The sequence below is a fragment of the Urtica dioica genome, chromosome 8 (genome assembly GCF_054948205.1).
Source record: "Urtica dioica subsp. dioica isolate 48M chromosome 8, U.dioica_male_clone48M_v1_H2, whole genome shotgun sequence".
In the NCBI taxonomy this organism is placed as follows: Eukaryota; Viridiplantae; Streptophyta; class Magnoliopsida; order Rosales; family Urticaceae; genus Urtica; species Urtica dioica.
The window spans coordinates 37,534,029-37,548,298 of record NC_142763.1 but is presented as its reverse complement, the minus strand read 5'-3'; the positions used below and the strand labels follow the sequence as shown (position 1 = coordinate 37,548,298).

The window sequence follows — 14,270 nt, the reverse complement described above, 5'->3', positions numbered from 1 at the left end:
AATCATTTTTAGTAATCATAAAAAAATAATAATAATTGTTCAGAGCTGACTACAATTTCATAATGATTTTGGGTCGTTTGGTAGTTTCCAGAGTTAGTAACCGCTTAGCTGATTTATTTATATTGTTAATAGTGTTGTTTATTTATTTTTTTTGTAATTAAAAAAATTGATTAGATAAGTAATGGGTATGGCGCTTTTCTACCCGTTTATCTAGCGTTTACCCGTTATCCGAACCCGCTTCAAAAGCCGGGTATATAACGTGTACATTTTTATAATTTAACAGTTGTGTTTTGATTTTTGAATAATATTGTATTTTCTAAGCTTGAAATTCAGTGGTTTTTTCATTAATTAGGCATAATCATAGTGATTGCAAAAGACTATATATAACAAATTAAACGTGTATAATCCTTGCCAATGAGAAAGACTTGGAGAATGAATAATGTAGTGGAAGATCTTTACTGATGATGATAGACACTAACTCAATAACAATAAAACAGAGATGATGAACTAAGCTAATAAACTTGCGCATTTGTTTAGAGGTGGTTTTAGTGGGTACAAAATTGTGGGTAAAGAAAGGAAGGGATGGTGGAGCAACATGAGAGCGGACCATCTCTCCTCGGGGTCCCTCTGGAAGCATCTTAGAAGAAAGTCCTTCCCGGCCTCGGACACGTGTTGGGGTATCTCCGGCACCAAAGGCAGACACGTCAGCGCATACATGAAGTGTGGCTGAGTCATGTGATCGAACCGCCCTCTCCACACGCCCCTCCCAGTCATCATCTCCAACACAATGCAGCCCAGAGACCAGACGTCGAGCTCCGGCCCGATCGCTCCCTCCCTCACCGACTCCGGCGACATGTAATCCGGCGTCCCTCGGAACCTCCAGCAGGCCCTCATTTGAGGCTCTTCAACTTCCTTGGCCATCCCGAGATCCACGATCCTCAGCTGCACGCCGGTGCCATACGGAACCGGGAAGGCGAGGATGTTGGCGGGCTTGAGGTCACAGTGGACGAAGCCTTTGCTGTGGAGTTTCAAAAGCCCTCTCGCGATCATCCGAGCGTACACTCTGACGTGGAACTCATCGGGGATTCCACGGCGGATCAAGCGAGTTAGTGTTCCGAGCGGAGCGTAGTCGAGGAAGAGGTTGAAGAGATCGAGGCCGCTCTCTTTGGTGGCCATGGCCATGTAGCAGTGCACGATCTCGTTGCAGCCTCGGAGGGCTCAGTAGATTCTGAACTCCTTCTTCAGAGAAGCCGACTCTTTCAGGGACGATGTTTTCACGGCCACCGGATGTGCCCGCCCCGCATTGTGTAACATCAACATCGCCTCGTAAACGACGCCGTTCGAACCTCTCCCGATCACCCGAAGCCGTTCCCACGTGATTGCCTTCCCACCATCGGAGCCCGACAACGACAACGATGATGATGATGATGAAACCGTCAGCTGCGACATTGTTACTTCAATTCAATTCAACCCCCGCCCTAGCGGAATTGAGAATGCTTTTAGACGATACGACCTTTCTATTCTCCGATAATGACAAAAGTGCGCAAATAGTGATTGTGGTTTTGGAAATAAGACCATGTATTTATAACAAACTTAGTGGGCGTTCACTAGTTTGATAGGTTTCCCAATTTCTATCCAGTTTCCGAATCCTACTTCCTCTTACTTGCTATTTGCTACACGTGTCGGTTTCTTCCTTCCAATTTTATTTATTCTCTCCTGGACTTCGTTCTATATTACTCTTCAACTATTATTCTATATTTCGATAAATTAAAAAACTATATATTATTCCACAATCCACATCATGGTCAATTAATCAATACTCTACAGATTTTCGAGCAAAAAAAAAAATCGATACTCTAAAGACAATAATAGGAAATTAGTACTTTAAAAAAATAAAATATTTACGGAATATAAATTTAAATACTATTAAATATCACATGGAATACTATTAACATATGATCAGATTCTTAATCTACTCTTTCATGAAGATAAATCAAACAGTAAAAAAAGTTAATGAAAAGAGCGCAAAACTAATTAAATGTAATTCTATCACTACAACAAATCATAAATCAGAAGGGTAAAAATAATCAGCTACAACATTACAATTTATCTATATTAATGTAGTTTTTATGTCTCAGCTAATTCTTGACGATAGAGTTGTCACGCTACTGATTATAATTTGCATAAACTTCATTGCGACAACTTTTTTTTACACATAATTAAAATAATAAGACACGATAAAATATAATAAAATAAAAAAGTGAATGTTTCTCTCACTTTATTTTACCATTGCTCATTAATTTGTAATAGTTTATCTATTTGGCAAATATTTGTCGTTGAAATCAAAATTACGTCAAATTTATAGCGGCATATTGTGAATAGTGGGACGATACTCTACGACATTTCATAATAAATCTTAGTTGATTATGTGATGATGTTGTTGCAGATCTCTCTCTCTCTCTCTCTCTCTCTCTCTCATTACCCCACCCTCTTTCCCTCATGCCCTTCCTTCAACCTCCAATCCCCATCAATAAGGGCCATTGATAGACTACATAACTAGTTACAATATATGTATAGTGTAAGTAAATGTCGTTGATTTCGGGTATTTTTCGACAATAGAATTGCCACAACTAATTATAATTTACAACAACTTTGTTGCGACAATTTTTTAAAAAGAATCATCGATGATAACGCTGCACATGATACAAAGTGAATTTCTCTCTCATTTTATTTTACTATTGTCGATGACTTTGTAATATGAGTAAAGTTTATTTATTTGACCAATATTTGTCGTCGAAGATCGAATCAAAATTGTATCAAGTTATAGTGGCATTATTCTCTCTTTTGTTATTAGTGGGGCAATATTATCGCCCGCATACTCAATTAATCTTAGTTGATTATGCGATGATGTTGCCATAGCAGATTTTCCTTCTCTCCCACTTCCTCTCGTTTGCCCTCATGCTATAAATCTTTTCTCATCACCCCCTCCTCGGAATTTCATCCCCCACTCCCCTCCACCCTTATTCTCGCCTTCCTCTAACCACCTTCGTAAAACTGCCACCCCTCCCCTAACTAGTCTGCCTCTCCCGCACCTTTAATTAGTTGTTTTCTTAGTTTTGGCGTTGCATTCGAGTGCTTGCATCAATTATATTATCAATGTTACCGATACTCGCCCTTGCTCTTAGTTTTGGCATTGCATTCAGTTAAACTTGGGGGTTCGGACGAAAGTCCTCTTCCATTTTTTATAGAACGCCTCTTTTGGCTCTTAATGGAAGGAAAATTTATGCTTGTTATTGACCGGAAATCACGTTACTTCGTAACATAAATTTCCATTCCATGACTAGAAATTTCCTGTTTTGGTAAGAAAAAAAATATTAAAACCCTTCAAAAAAATATGTGAAAATAAAAAATATTTAATCAGCTGCGGAAAAAAAACAAACAATCTAGCCTATCTAGGCTGTTGGAAATGAGAGAAAGATTATGTGTGTGTGAGAAACAAATGAGAGAGAGAGAGAGAAAGAGAGCGAGAGAGTTTTATTTTACAACTTCGTTTTTAAGGGTACTTTTTAACATGACGCAAATTTATGCAATTTTCATCAATAAAAACTTTATTAATCTTTTTATGATAAATTACATAAACTCCCCCTTAAACTTTTGCACTAGTAACGCATTGTGCTCATTTTCTCTGAAGAGTAAATGTTCCCTTAAAACTTTGGCATTTTACACATTGCAGTCTTCCATTCAATTCGGCCTCATTCGATTAGTTTTTTTTTTTTTTTTTTTTAAGGTAGCTTTGCTGCAGTGGGGATTGAACCCACGACCTCCACACAGGAGGTGGTGCGGAATTACCACTAGGCTATCCTAGGTACGTGGTGATGCTGCCGTACAGTTTTGGGGGCAACATCACCTCATTCGATTAGTTAAGTGGTTAGATTTTTTAACGCGCAGTCACTTTATGAGAGTAAATTTATAATGTTAGAACACCGATTGAAATAAAATGAAAAGAAAATAAATAACACAAATGGGAAAAATAATCAAAATCAAAACAAATAACCTCATCGCAGGTTGATTGTTCCAGCCTAGACCAAAATCTCTATATTGACGAAGCTCAAGCACACAAACATTGCCGAGCTCTACGAATTGAGAAACCCACCCAACCATTGCGATGAAATACTTGAGCAACTAATTGTCGTTGTGGAGTATATTGCCACATTAGAGGAGTATTTCACTACGATATGAAACCGGAGAATCTCCTTCTCAACTGAGATGGAGATTTGAAGGTTTCGGATTTCAGACTAAGTAAATTCGTAGGAGGGGGAGTAGAAGGAGCATCCGAAGATTGCCTCTGAGCATGGATGAAGCCAGGTGGACTCCGAGGGAGACTTTAGTCCCCCTTGACTTATTTTAAAATATGATTTCCCCCGTAACTCATTGTAAAAAATAATTATATATTATAACCTCAAATCCGCGAACTTATTTTTAAAAATAATTATCCCCATAACTTATTTAAAAATAGTTATGAATCTACATTATTACAAATTTATATTTAATCTCCATGAAGAAATTTTTTGGCTTCGTCCATGCCTTCAAGCCTAACGGAAAACTCTTTGGAGGCGTCTCTTGAAAATATAAGAAGTTCCAACCCAAGAAAAACGAGTTCACGTAGAGGCTAATTCCGATATATAAGATGTCGTAAAAGCACGAGCAAAGAAATACCTCCACAATACAATAATGGCCCAAGGCATCCAACTAACCACTGAAATTGCCTTATTTCCTCTGGTCAAAGTGAGAGATTATTAGGAATATTGTCCACTAAATATACTTATTGGATATAACATAAAGTTGACTTTATTAATATTATTAATTAGTGGATTGTTTTCTAGTTAGAATCAATAACAACTATCATTTATAGCCTCCGCGTTAAATTGAATTACATGTTGGACATTTAAATTGAGGCGTTGAGCTAAGATTAATCCATGGCTTGATAACTGAATCTAAAATCATATATGTGAAACACAGTTGAAAAATTGATCACTTGAAATGAGCATTCTACATATTTTATATGTGTACAATCTGGATAAACTTTAATTATTGATGTGTCGTTTAAACATCGTTATCACATGGTCTACCAGAGCCTAAACCGGGTCGAGGACCAAGACTATCCTAAATATTTTTGTTTTTGACAATTTTCTCAATTTTATATTTTCGTTTTTAACTAATATAATTTTTTAATAAATATCTTTTAATCATAATAAAAGACGACTTGGTGGCCCCATAAGCGTAGTCATACTCATACAAATTTTTTATTTTTTATTTTTTATTTTTGTACTACTATCCGACGATATTGAAAATGTGTATTAAAAATATCTAGTTAGTCAATTATCACTAACAATAGAAATAGATACAGTGTATGTCCTTGCCGTAAGATAGATTTTCAAGATCATAGTGGCAAAAATGGAGATGAAGGAGGAGGGGGGAGATAGAGATTACGTGGTGATGCTGCCGTACCTGGCACACGGGCACCTCCTCCCATTCGTGTCTCTGGCGGCCCAGATCCGGCGGCACTCCTCCACCACCACCGTCATCATCGCCACCACGCCACTCAACATCCAATACCTCTCCTCCCACTGCTCCTCCGACCCCGCCATCCAGTTCGCCCCCCTCGCCTTCCCCTCCTCCGCCGCCGAGAACACCGAGAATCTCCGCCCCTCCGGCATCGCCGCCTTCTTCCACGCAACCCTGTCCCTCCAGACCCCCGCCCTCGCCCTCCTCCGCTCCCTCCCCCGCCGCCCTCTCTGCCTCATCTTCGACGTCTTCCTCGGCTGGGCCTCCCTCTGCGCCGCCCTAATCGGCTCCCCTGCAGTCGCCTTCTCCACCGGCGGCGCTTTCGGCACCGCCGCCTACACCTCGCTCTGGCTCAACCTCCCCCACCGCAACGTCCCCAACCCTCCGGGAGACTTCTCCGTCCCCGGCTTCCCGGAGAATTGCCGCTTCACTCTCTCCATGCTCCACCCTTACCTCCGAGCCGCCGACGGCACCGACGACTGGTCCCGATTCTTCCAGAAAGTCATCGGACTCTCCATGGAGTCTCACTTCTGGCTCTGCGCCTCCGCCGAGGAGTTCGAGCCGCTTGGCCTCCGGATCCTCAGGAATTGCTTAAACGTTCCCGTGTTCTGCGCGGGGCTCGGCCTCGGCCTCGCAGAGAGGAAGAGAGCGGGGAAAAAGTTCGGCGCGCCGCCGGAGGAGTGCACGAGGTTTCTGGACTCGCACGCGCCGGGATCCGTGGTTTACGTCTCGTTCGGGTCGCAGAACACGATCGGAGCCCCGGAGATGATGGCTCTGGCCCAGGGGCTGGAGCTCAGCGGAGTCCCTTTTCTGTGGGTGGCTCGGCCTCCGACGGGGTTCGACCCGGCGGGCGAGATTCGACCCGAGTGGCTTCCCGACGGGTTCGAGGAGCGGCTGAGAGGGCGGGGAATGGTTGTGCGGGGGTGGGCCCCGCAGGTGGAGATACTGGGACACGCGGCCACGGGCGCTTTCGTGAGCCACTGCGGGTGGAACTCCGTGGCGGAGGCGCTGACGGAGGGGGTTCCGTTGGTGGGGTGGCCGCTGGCCGCAGAGCAGGCTTACAATGCCAAGATGCTCGAGGAGGAGTGGGGTGTGTGTGTTTTGCTGGCCCGCTGGTCCACCGGGACTGGGCTGGGCCCGGACGATGTGGCACGGGCCGTGGTCGTGGGCCCGGAGATGAGGAGGCGGGCCCGGGAAGTCCGTGAGGTTCTGAGGGCCGCTGCGGCCGAGGGCGGGTCTGTGGGCCGAGGGATGAAGGAATTCTTGGCCTCAGTTGCCGCAAAGAGGGATGAATTGTCGCCAGAGGTGGCCGGAAAATGAGGGACTATGCCGGTATTAGTATTCTTATATTTACCAGTGTTATGACTGTTTTTACCACTAGATTTGGTGATGATTGAAGACTTGTTATTATTAGGCCAAGCTCGTTATTTATTTATTTATTTTTTTTCGGGGGGGACTCACGATTACCCTTTGCTGCTGATAAAATCAAAACTGTAATTCATGAAGATGCTTACATGATGATGTATTTTGCTCACCAAGTTGATGGTGGGGATGGAATTAGATTCACACCCTTTCTCTTGGCCATGACGGATGTCAATAATCTCGGCAACCAACGGATTTCCAACGCTACACTTTGCAATCATCTTGAACGCTTCTACACTTGGTTGAAGATGCTATTTTCTGTCAACCGGTCTCTTTCTATGTTTGTGCTGAATTTTTTGTTGCATCGATGACAAGCCTCCCCGGCCATGGTGATAAAAAATAGAGAATATAGTCGTTGAGATTATTCTCCATCACTACATATAGTAACTCGAAATCATGTTACCAGATAGCGAGTTAAACACTTGAACCAAATATGGGACTATGCAGGAATTAGTATTCTTATATTGATCAGTGTTGTAACTGTTTTGGAGTTCGTTTGTACCACTAGATTTGATGATGTAAAAGTCTAGTAATTTAGTTAAATAGTGTTGTCGGTCGTTCTCTTTTTCGAAACATTAAATTTAGCGCGACCGCGTCGAATTTCGAATTCCAAAGCCTAACGGGCCGGACCACAAAAAAGCCCATCTAAACCTAAAAGGCCAAAGCCCATAAGAAACGGGCCCATAGTCAAGCTGAAACTCATCTGCGAAGAAAAGCACACACGCGACATGCGAGAGGCTTGGCGCGTCGCGCCATCCCCTCGGCGCATGACGCCGGTGCATCGAAGATTCATCCTCGCGCGCTCCTCCAAAAGCGCCTCGCGCGTGCCACAAAAATCGAGCGCGCGCGACGCGTGCTCCACTCAGAGCACTGCGCGCGGAGCCTTCTGTGCCCGCGCTCTCCAAGAGGCTCTCCTCAGCCTCCCAAACACTATAAATACTACTCTTCAGAGAGAGTAGGTACACACAATTCTCTTAACTCAAAATTACTATAATCTAGAGTTTTGAAAAGTTGCCGAGGACCTTCCGCATTCCGTTTCCTCAGCCGAGCACATCTCTCTAAAAATTCACTAAGGAATATTGACCCCCACCTCACATAATAATCGGACTAATATTAAGCGTCAGAGCGCGCGCCAGAGGCACTGCCCGAAACTTTAAATAGCTGTTCAATTCGCAGCGACAACAAATAATATGTTAAGCGGGAAAAAAATTCAACATGTTTTGAGTTTATACACAATTTAACTATTATTTGGTTACAAATGAAAAATATTTTTAGGGGTTTATAAAATAAGTAGTTGGAAATGGTTGTTAAAATATTTTTTTGATTGATATTGGTCTTCCAATATTTAAAAACAAAATTTTATTATTGGTAGTATGTTTGTAGCTTATATATATAAAAAAAAAGATTGACATAAAAAAATAAATATAAACAAATTAAAAGTACAAAGAATGAACATGGAAGAACATCTTACAGAGACTAAAGATGGCGAACTTGGAGACATTGATCTTGGAATTTCTCACGGACAAAAAATAGATCAAGCTCCATATGTTTTGTCTGGGCGTTCTGTATTGGGTTGGTTGAAAGAAGGATAGTGCTGAGGTTATTGACCAAAATTATGGGTTTTTTACTGGAGGGAACTTGCAATTCCTGAAGAAGAGAGCACAACCATAATATTTTAGCAGCGACTGTGGCAAGGCTTCGATACTCTACCTCGGTGGACGACCGGGAAACAATGGGTTGCTTCTTGGAGCTCCACGTCACTAGGTTTTTGCCAAGAAATATGCAGACACCACTAGTGGATCGCCGGTCATCAATGTCTGTTGCCCAATCGGAGTCGGAGAAACCAGTGATGTCGAGAGATTTGTCATCAGAGAAGCATGTGATGTCGAGCGAATTTGAACGCTGAAGAGTAAGCCCAAATTGAAGAGTTCCTTGCAGATACCGGAGTATTCGTTTCACCGCTTTCCAATGAGGCTGTAAGGGAGTGTGCATGAATTGACTGGGTTTGTTGACGCTAAAACTTATTTTCGGCCTGGTTATGGTAGCATACTGCAGTGCCCCAACCACACTCATGTAGAGGGTGACGTCTTCGACTGGTCTTCGCTGTGGGCAGATAGTCGGAGACCGGTGATCATGGGTGTTGGTAGAGGATTGGCAGTAAGCATGTTCGTGCATGGAAGTAGGTCGGTGATGTATCTTTTCTGAGATAGATGAAATCTAGTGGAGGTGTATTGGACCTCTACTTCAAGAAAATAACTTAGATGACCCAAATCCTTGAGAGAGAAGGCGCGATCAAGGGCGGTGATGAGACATTGTACTTCTTTTGAGTCGCTGCCAGTGATAATGATGTCATCGACATACACCAGGAGGTACACAATCGAGGAGGGTGAAAAACGCAGGAATATGGATGTGTCCGCTTTTGATTCTTTGAAGCCAAAACTGATGAGTGTTGATCTAAGTTTCTCGAACCAAGCCCGGGGGCTTGTTTTAGACAGTAGATGGCTTTGTGGAGTTTGCAGATGCGAGAATAAGTTTAGGAGATTTCGAAACCAGGCGACTGGTCCACGTAGACGTCCTCGGTCAATTTACCATTCAAGAACACGTTGTTGATGTCAAGTTGGTTTATTGGCCATCGCCGGGACAGAGCAATCGTGAGCACTACTCGGACAGTGGCCGGTTTCACCACTGGGGAGAAGGTGTCAGTGAAGTCGAATCTAGGTATTTGGTGAAAACCCTTTGCTACGAGGCGCGCTTCGTACCTCGCGATTCTTCCTTCAGAGTTTCTTTTTACTTTGTAGATCCATTTACACCCGACTATTTTCCGGCCCATAGGTGCAGGTGTCAAGGACCACGTTTTATTTTAGCTGAGAGCACCAAGTTCAGCCAGCATAGTTGTTCTCCAATGTGGTGTGTCAAGTGCTTCCTGCAATGACCTGGGTTCATCCTCAAATAAATTGTAATAATCATGAGTACTGGTGACATAAGCTTTGGGCTTGTGAATCCCTGCTTTACCACACGTGACCATGTGATGAGTGTTAGTGCAATCCGAAATTGATACAGAGGGTGCAATATCTAAAATAGGCTGCTCATGAGAGGGTGAAGAGTTTTGAGGAGTGTGGTTTGATGATGGTGAGGGGCTGTGAGAGATGAGGGTAGTAGTAGATTAGTGGGTTGTGTTTTATGATGATGATGTAATTAAAGGTGTCGTGTTTGAGTGTGTAGGTGGAAATACCTGAGGAGTCGACAACAGTGGCAAGGGAAGCGTGAGCACTGGTGTATCAGTTCCGGGATGGGGCTGATGCCGAGTCTGGGAGTGGTGATGGGGCAGAGCTATATGGGAAAACCGAATCATTGAACACAATGTCACTCGACATATAGGTACGTCCATCTTTGGCTAGACATTTGCAGCCTTTGTGTTGGGGTGTGTATCCGATGAAGGTGCACGGTTGTGATCGGTATTTGAGTTTGTGTTTGGTATAGGGGCGAAGGTTGGGGAAACAAAGACACCCAAAAACTTTTAGCATATCATAGTTTGGTTTCCGGTTAAGGAGCTTTTCATAGGGACTGAGAAAGTTCAAGACACTTGATGAGAGCCGATTTATGAGATATGTGCCGGAGAAGAAGGCATCGTCCCATAATTTTTGGGGCATGTTGGCTTGGGCTAGGAGAGTGAGAACGGTTTCGACTATGTGGCGGTGTTTGCGCTCGGCTACTCCGTTTTGCTCGGGTGTGTGTGGGCATGAGACTAGGTGATCAATTCCTAGGGAGGTAAAGTAATCAGTTAAGGCTTGAAATTCCCCTCCCCAATCGGATTGGACTCTCTTTATTTTCTGGTTTAGTTGAAGCTCAACCTTAGATTTAAACTTGGCAAAGGTGTTGAATACATCGGATTTGTTTTTCAAAAAATATATCCAAGTATATCGTGTGTGAGCATCAATGAAACTAACATAGTATTTGTAATTGTTTCTTGACAGGACCGGGGATGGCCCCCAAAGATCACTATGAATGAGTTCCAATGGTTTTTCGGTGACAGTTGAGGCAGGGGAGTATGGTAGTTTGTGAGATTTTTCTTGTTGGCATGCTGTGCATAGAGTAAGTTTTTTTTTGACAAAGAATTATAACAAGAAGACATAATTTTATTGATAACTTTGATGTTTGGGTGACCAAGCCAAAAAATTACATCATTCTTGTTTGTGTTGGAAACACTTTGATTGAAAGCTAAAAACTTAGACTCTATGGACTTAGTTTTGGAGACACTTTGATTTAAAGGAAAAACTACTGACTTATGTGGTCTAAGGACTAGGTTGACACATGGAGTGGTGGCGGAGTGAGTCTTTGTGGCTTGTGTGTTGGTGGCTTTGGGGTCGAGGTTGAACCGATACAACCTATGCTCAAGCGTCCCTTGAAGAAGAACCTGTCGAGTTTCCTGATCCTTAAGAAGGCACAAAGATGGGTGAAATTCAAAGAAGACAGCATTATCGGAGGCAAATTGAGAAACACTGATTAGGTTTTTTGTAATTGAAGGTACGTGTAAGAGATTATTCAGAACCAAATGTTTATTTTGAGAGGAATGAATAGGTATTAAATATGAGCTACCAATGTTAGAAATTGTAAGACCTGTACCATTTCCGATTTGTACTCTGTTGTTTCCTCGGTACTCAGCCGCGAGATTTAGGTTGCTCAGGTAGTTGGTGACGTGGTTGGAGGCAACGGAGTCAGGGTACCAAGCATCATCATTTGCTTGGTCAGGAGCTGGGAAAACAGCAGCGAGAGCTGTCGGATTATGCCTCGTCGAGATGTTGTTGGCGGCGCCGTTGTAGGAGTTCCCATCGTTGTCGTTGAAAGAGTTGTTGAAGCGATTGAAGCACCGAGCTGCTGAGTGTCCCTGTTTGCCGCAGATTTGGCAAAGGAGACGGTTGTAGTTGTGCCGGCCTCGTCCTCGTCCTCCTCTACCACCGCGTGTCGTCGGGTAAGTGTTTGTTGAAATGTAGGGGCTGTTTTGAGGTTGGTTTCTGACTTGGATATGGGCGAGGAGTTGTAGGACGGCGCTGTGAGTTGTAATGGGCGAGAATGACACTTGGGAGATGAGACTCCGAGGAAGAGTTGGGGTTTCGATCAAGGCATGATTCGAAGCTGAGAAGTAGTGATCTGACGTCGTTGAGGGTGAAGAGCTCAGATCTGGTAGTTATGGAGACGACTACTGGGTCGTATTCGCTTCCGAGACCAGCAAAAACATGAAGGATTTGATCCTCGTCAGTGAGCTTGTGCCCTGCGGAAAAGAGCACATCCATACACACCTTCATCTAGGAGAGGTAATCTCGCATAGACATGTTTTCTTTCTTCATTGTTTGCACCTGGAGTTTGTATTGGAGAATCTTAGCTTTGGATTGGCTGGCGAAAGCTTGTTCAAGGGAGGACCAGATCTGGTGAGAGCTGTGGAGACCAAGAGTTGTCACCAGGATGGCTTCACTAATGGAGGCAAGGAGCCAGAAAGCTAAGAGCTGGTCTTGTTGCTCCCATTGAAGAAAAACAGGGTTTGGGAGATTGTTTAGAGTTTGGGGTGGTGGTGGTCCAGGTGGAAGAAGAATGTCAATGAGGCCATAACCCCTGATAGTAGTGAGGACTTGTTGACGCCATAAGAGATAGTTGGTGTCTGTGAGTCGGATGGTTAGGATTTGATGACCAGGGTTTATCATTTGGGGAGGAACAATAGGTATGATAGGTTGAGGAATTTGTGATTCATTAAGGACTAGGTTAGGGTTTATGTTTGGGTCGGCCGTTTTGGTTGTTTAGGCTGAAAAAGGCTCTGATACCATGATAGAAAAGCAATAAATGCTTTTCAAAGCAGAAGAATAAAATCAACCATATCATTCACATTCATTGCAATCAGTATTTATACAAGGTAATTACAAAGGAATGCTGATGAATATTCTCTGCTATTTACAGCCCAATACAACTGTGATTTGTACGGATATAGGGTTGACCAATGAATTGCTGCCAGGGTTATACGAGGACGAGATTATGATAATCACAGACACGTTAGGCTGTACACGTAGGCTGTTCTAGAATACTATAGAAGTTACTGAGGAATACCAGGGACCATGGTGTAAAACGACTGCAAGACCTTTTGTCACTAGAACGACATGTCATTCTATCAAGAGGTTTAACAAAACCAGCACTATGCCTCTGCCATGACTCCGAGAAGACACCGGTCAATGCAAACGAACAAAGACGAAGGAGAAGCCATCTTTCAGGAGATGCGCGTCGTCAATTGAGCAACGCCTTAGAACTTGGAGCTCCCATCGCGAAGGCATGCGAGAATCGCCCTCCCCCCGTGCCGGAGTCGAGCGAACGACGTCCAAGGCCTAGAGGGGCGGCACGAAAAAACTCTCTTTGGGTTTTCTTTTAGGGAGAAATCGCGAAGAGACAAAAAAATATACTTTAAAATGAAATGTGTCCATTGAGAAAGTGGTGTGTGTGCTCAATAGTGTTCATAGACACCTCACACATTTAAAATTATAATCAAATAAGCCAATAAAAATGGAAGTGGGCCTGGAAGTGGGGCCCACGTTAACACTACACAACATTAAAGAAAAATGTTAATGTGGAACATATTAATTGAGATAAAACATTACTATATACAATGTTTTTGAGGTTTTTACTTTAGTATAGAGTTTAATATGAAAATATAATGGGATTCCATCTCACATCCAACTGACCAATTCATCACTTGTATAAACTTTGTTAATTTTCATTCTCTTTTTCATGTGGGATTTCTAGTATGTCCCTTCAAGATAATGACTCATTAAAGAATAACTCATTATGTTGGGCTGAAACTCAAAGAATTAGACCGGTTGCCCGTTATGATATCATGTGAATGTATTATGAGATTCTATCTCATAACTAATTAGCAATAAAAATAATTCACGACATTTATATACGTTGTTGGTTCTCATTCTTTATTCCATATGGATTCCTGACGATTCAAAATTGAATTTCTTTTATGAGAATGAAAATTTACATTTTATTTCAAAATTTTATCATTGAATTTAGAAAGATTTGAGATAATAATTAAAAAAAATCATTATATCTAACAAGCTGGAAAAAAAAACATGTAAGTTTATATTCAAGAGATTACTAACAGAGCATTTAACTTTGGAAGTTTTAACAAATTTGAGTTGAAACTTATTATTAAAACTACAATTTATTAGTGTTTGATTAAACACATGATTAATTTTATCAACTTGCATAGTCATTAAACCGCACTAGTTAATGGATATTAA

The 14,270-nt window shown here is 42.6% G+C and overlaps 2 protein-coding genes and 1 pseudogene across 2 annotated transcripts; 1 reads left to right on the top strand and 2 right to left on the bottom strand.

The window, feature by feature from the left end:
- Positions 1-507: 507 nt before the first annotated feature.
- Positions 508-1,182, bottom strand: LOC149389643 (mitogen-activated protein kinase kinase kinase 20-like). Its single transcript, XM_089622688.1, has one exon. It carries the CDS (start codon positions 1,180-1,182, stop codon positions 508-510), a length of 675 nt encoding a protein of 224 aa, XP_089478814.1.
- Positions 1,183-5,390: 4,208 nt separating this feature from the next.
- LOC149389642 (crocetin glucosyltransferase 3-like) lies at positions 5,391-7,530 on the top strand. Its single transcript, XM_089624164.1, has one exon. The coding sequence runs from the start codon at positions 5,455-5,457 to the stop codon at positions 6,883-6,885; it is 1,431 nt and encodes a 476-aa protein (XP_089480290.1). The 5' UTR covers positions 5,391-5,454; the 3' UTR covers positions 6,886-7,530.
- Positions 7,531-8,463: 933 nt separating this feature from the next.
- On the bottom strand, positions 8,464-9,162 carry LOC149389641 (secreted RxLR effector protein 161 pseudogene; annotated as a pseudogene).
- Positions 9,163-14,270: the final 5,108 nt, after the last annotated feature.

What these genes read in the sequence shown, in the direction of transcription:
- LOC149389643 (XM_089622688.1), bottom strand. Translation starts at nt 1,182, where the DNA reads ATGGCCATGGCCACCAAAGAGAGCGGCCTCGATCTCTTCAACCTCTTC.
- LOC149389642 (XM_089624164.1), top strand. Translation starts at nt 5,455, where the DNA reads ATGGAGATGAAGGAGGAGGGGGGAGATAGAGATTACGTGGTGATGCTG.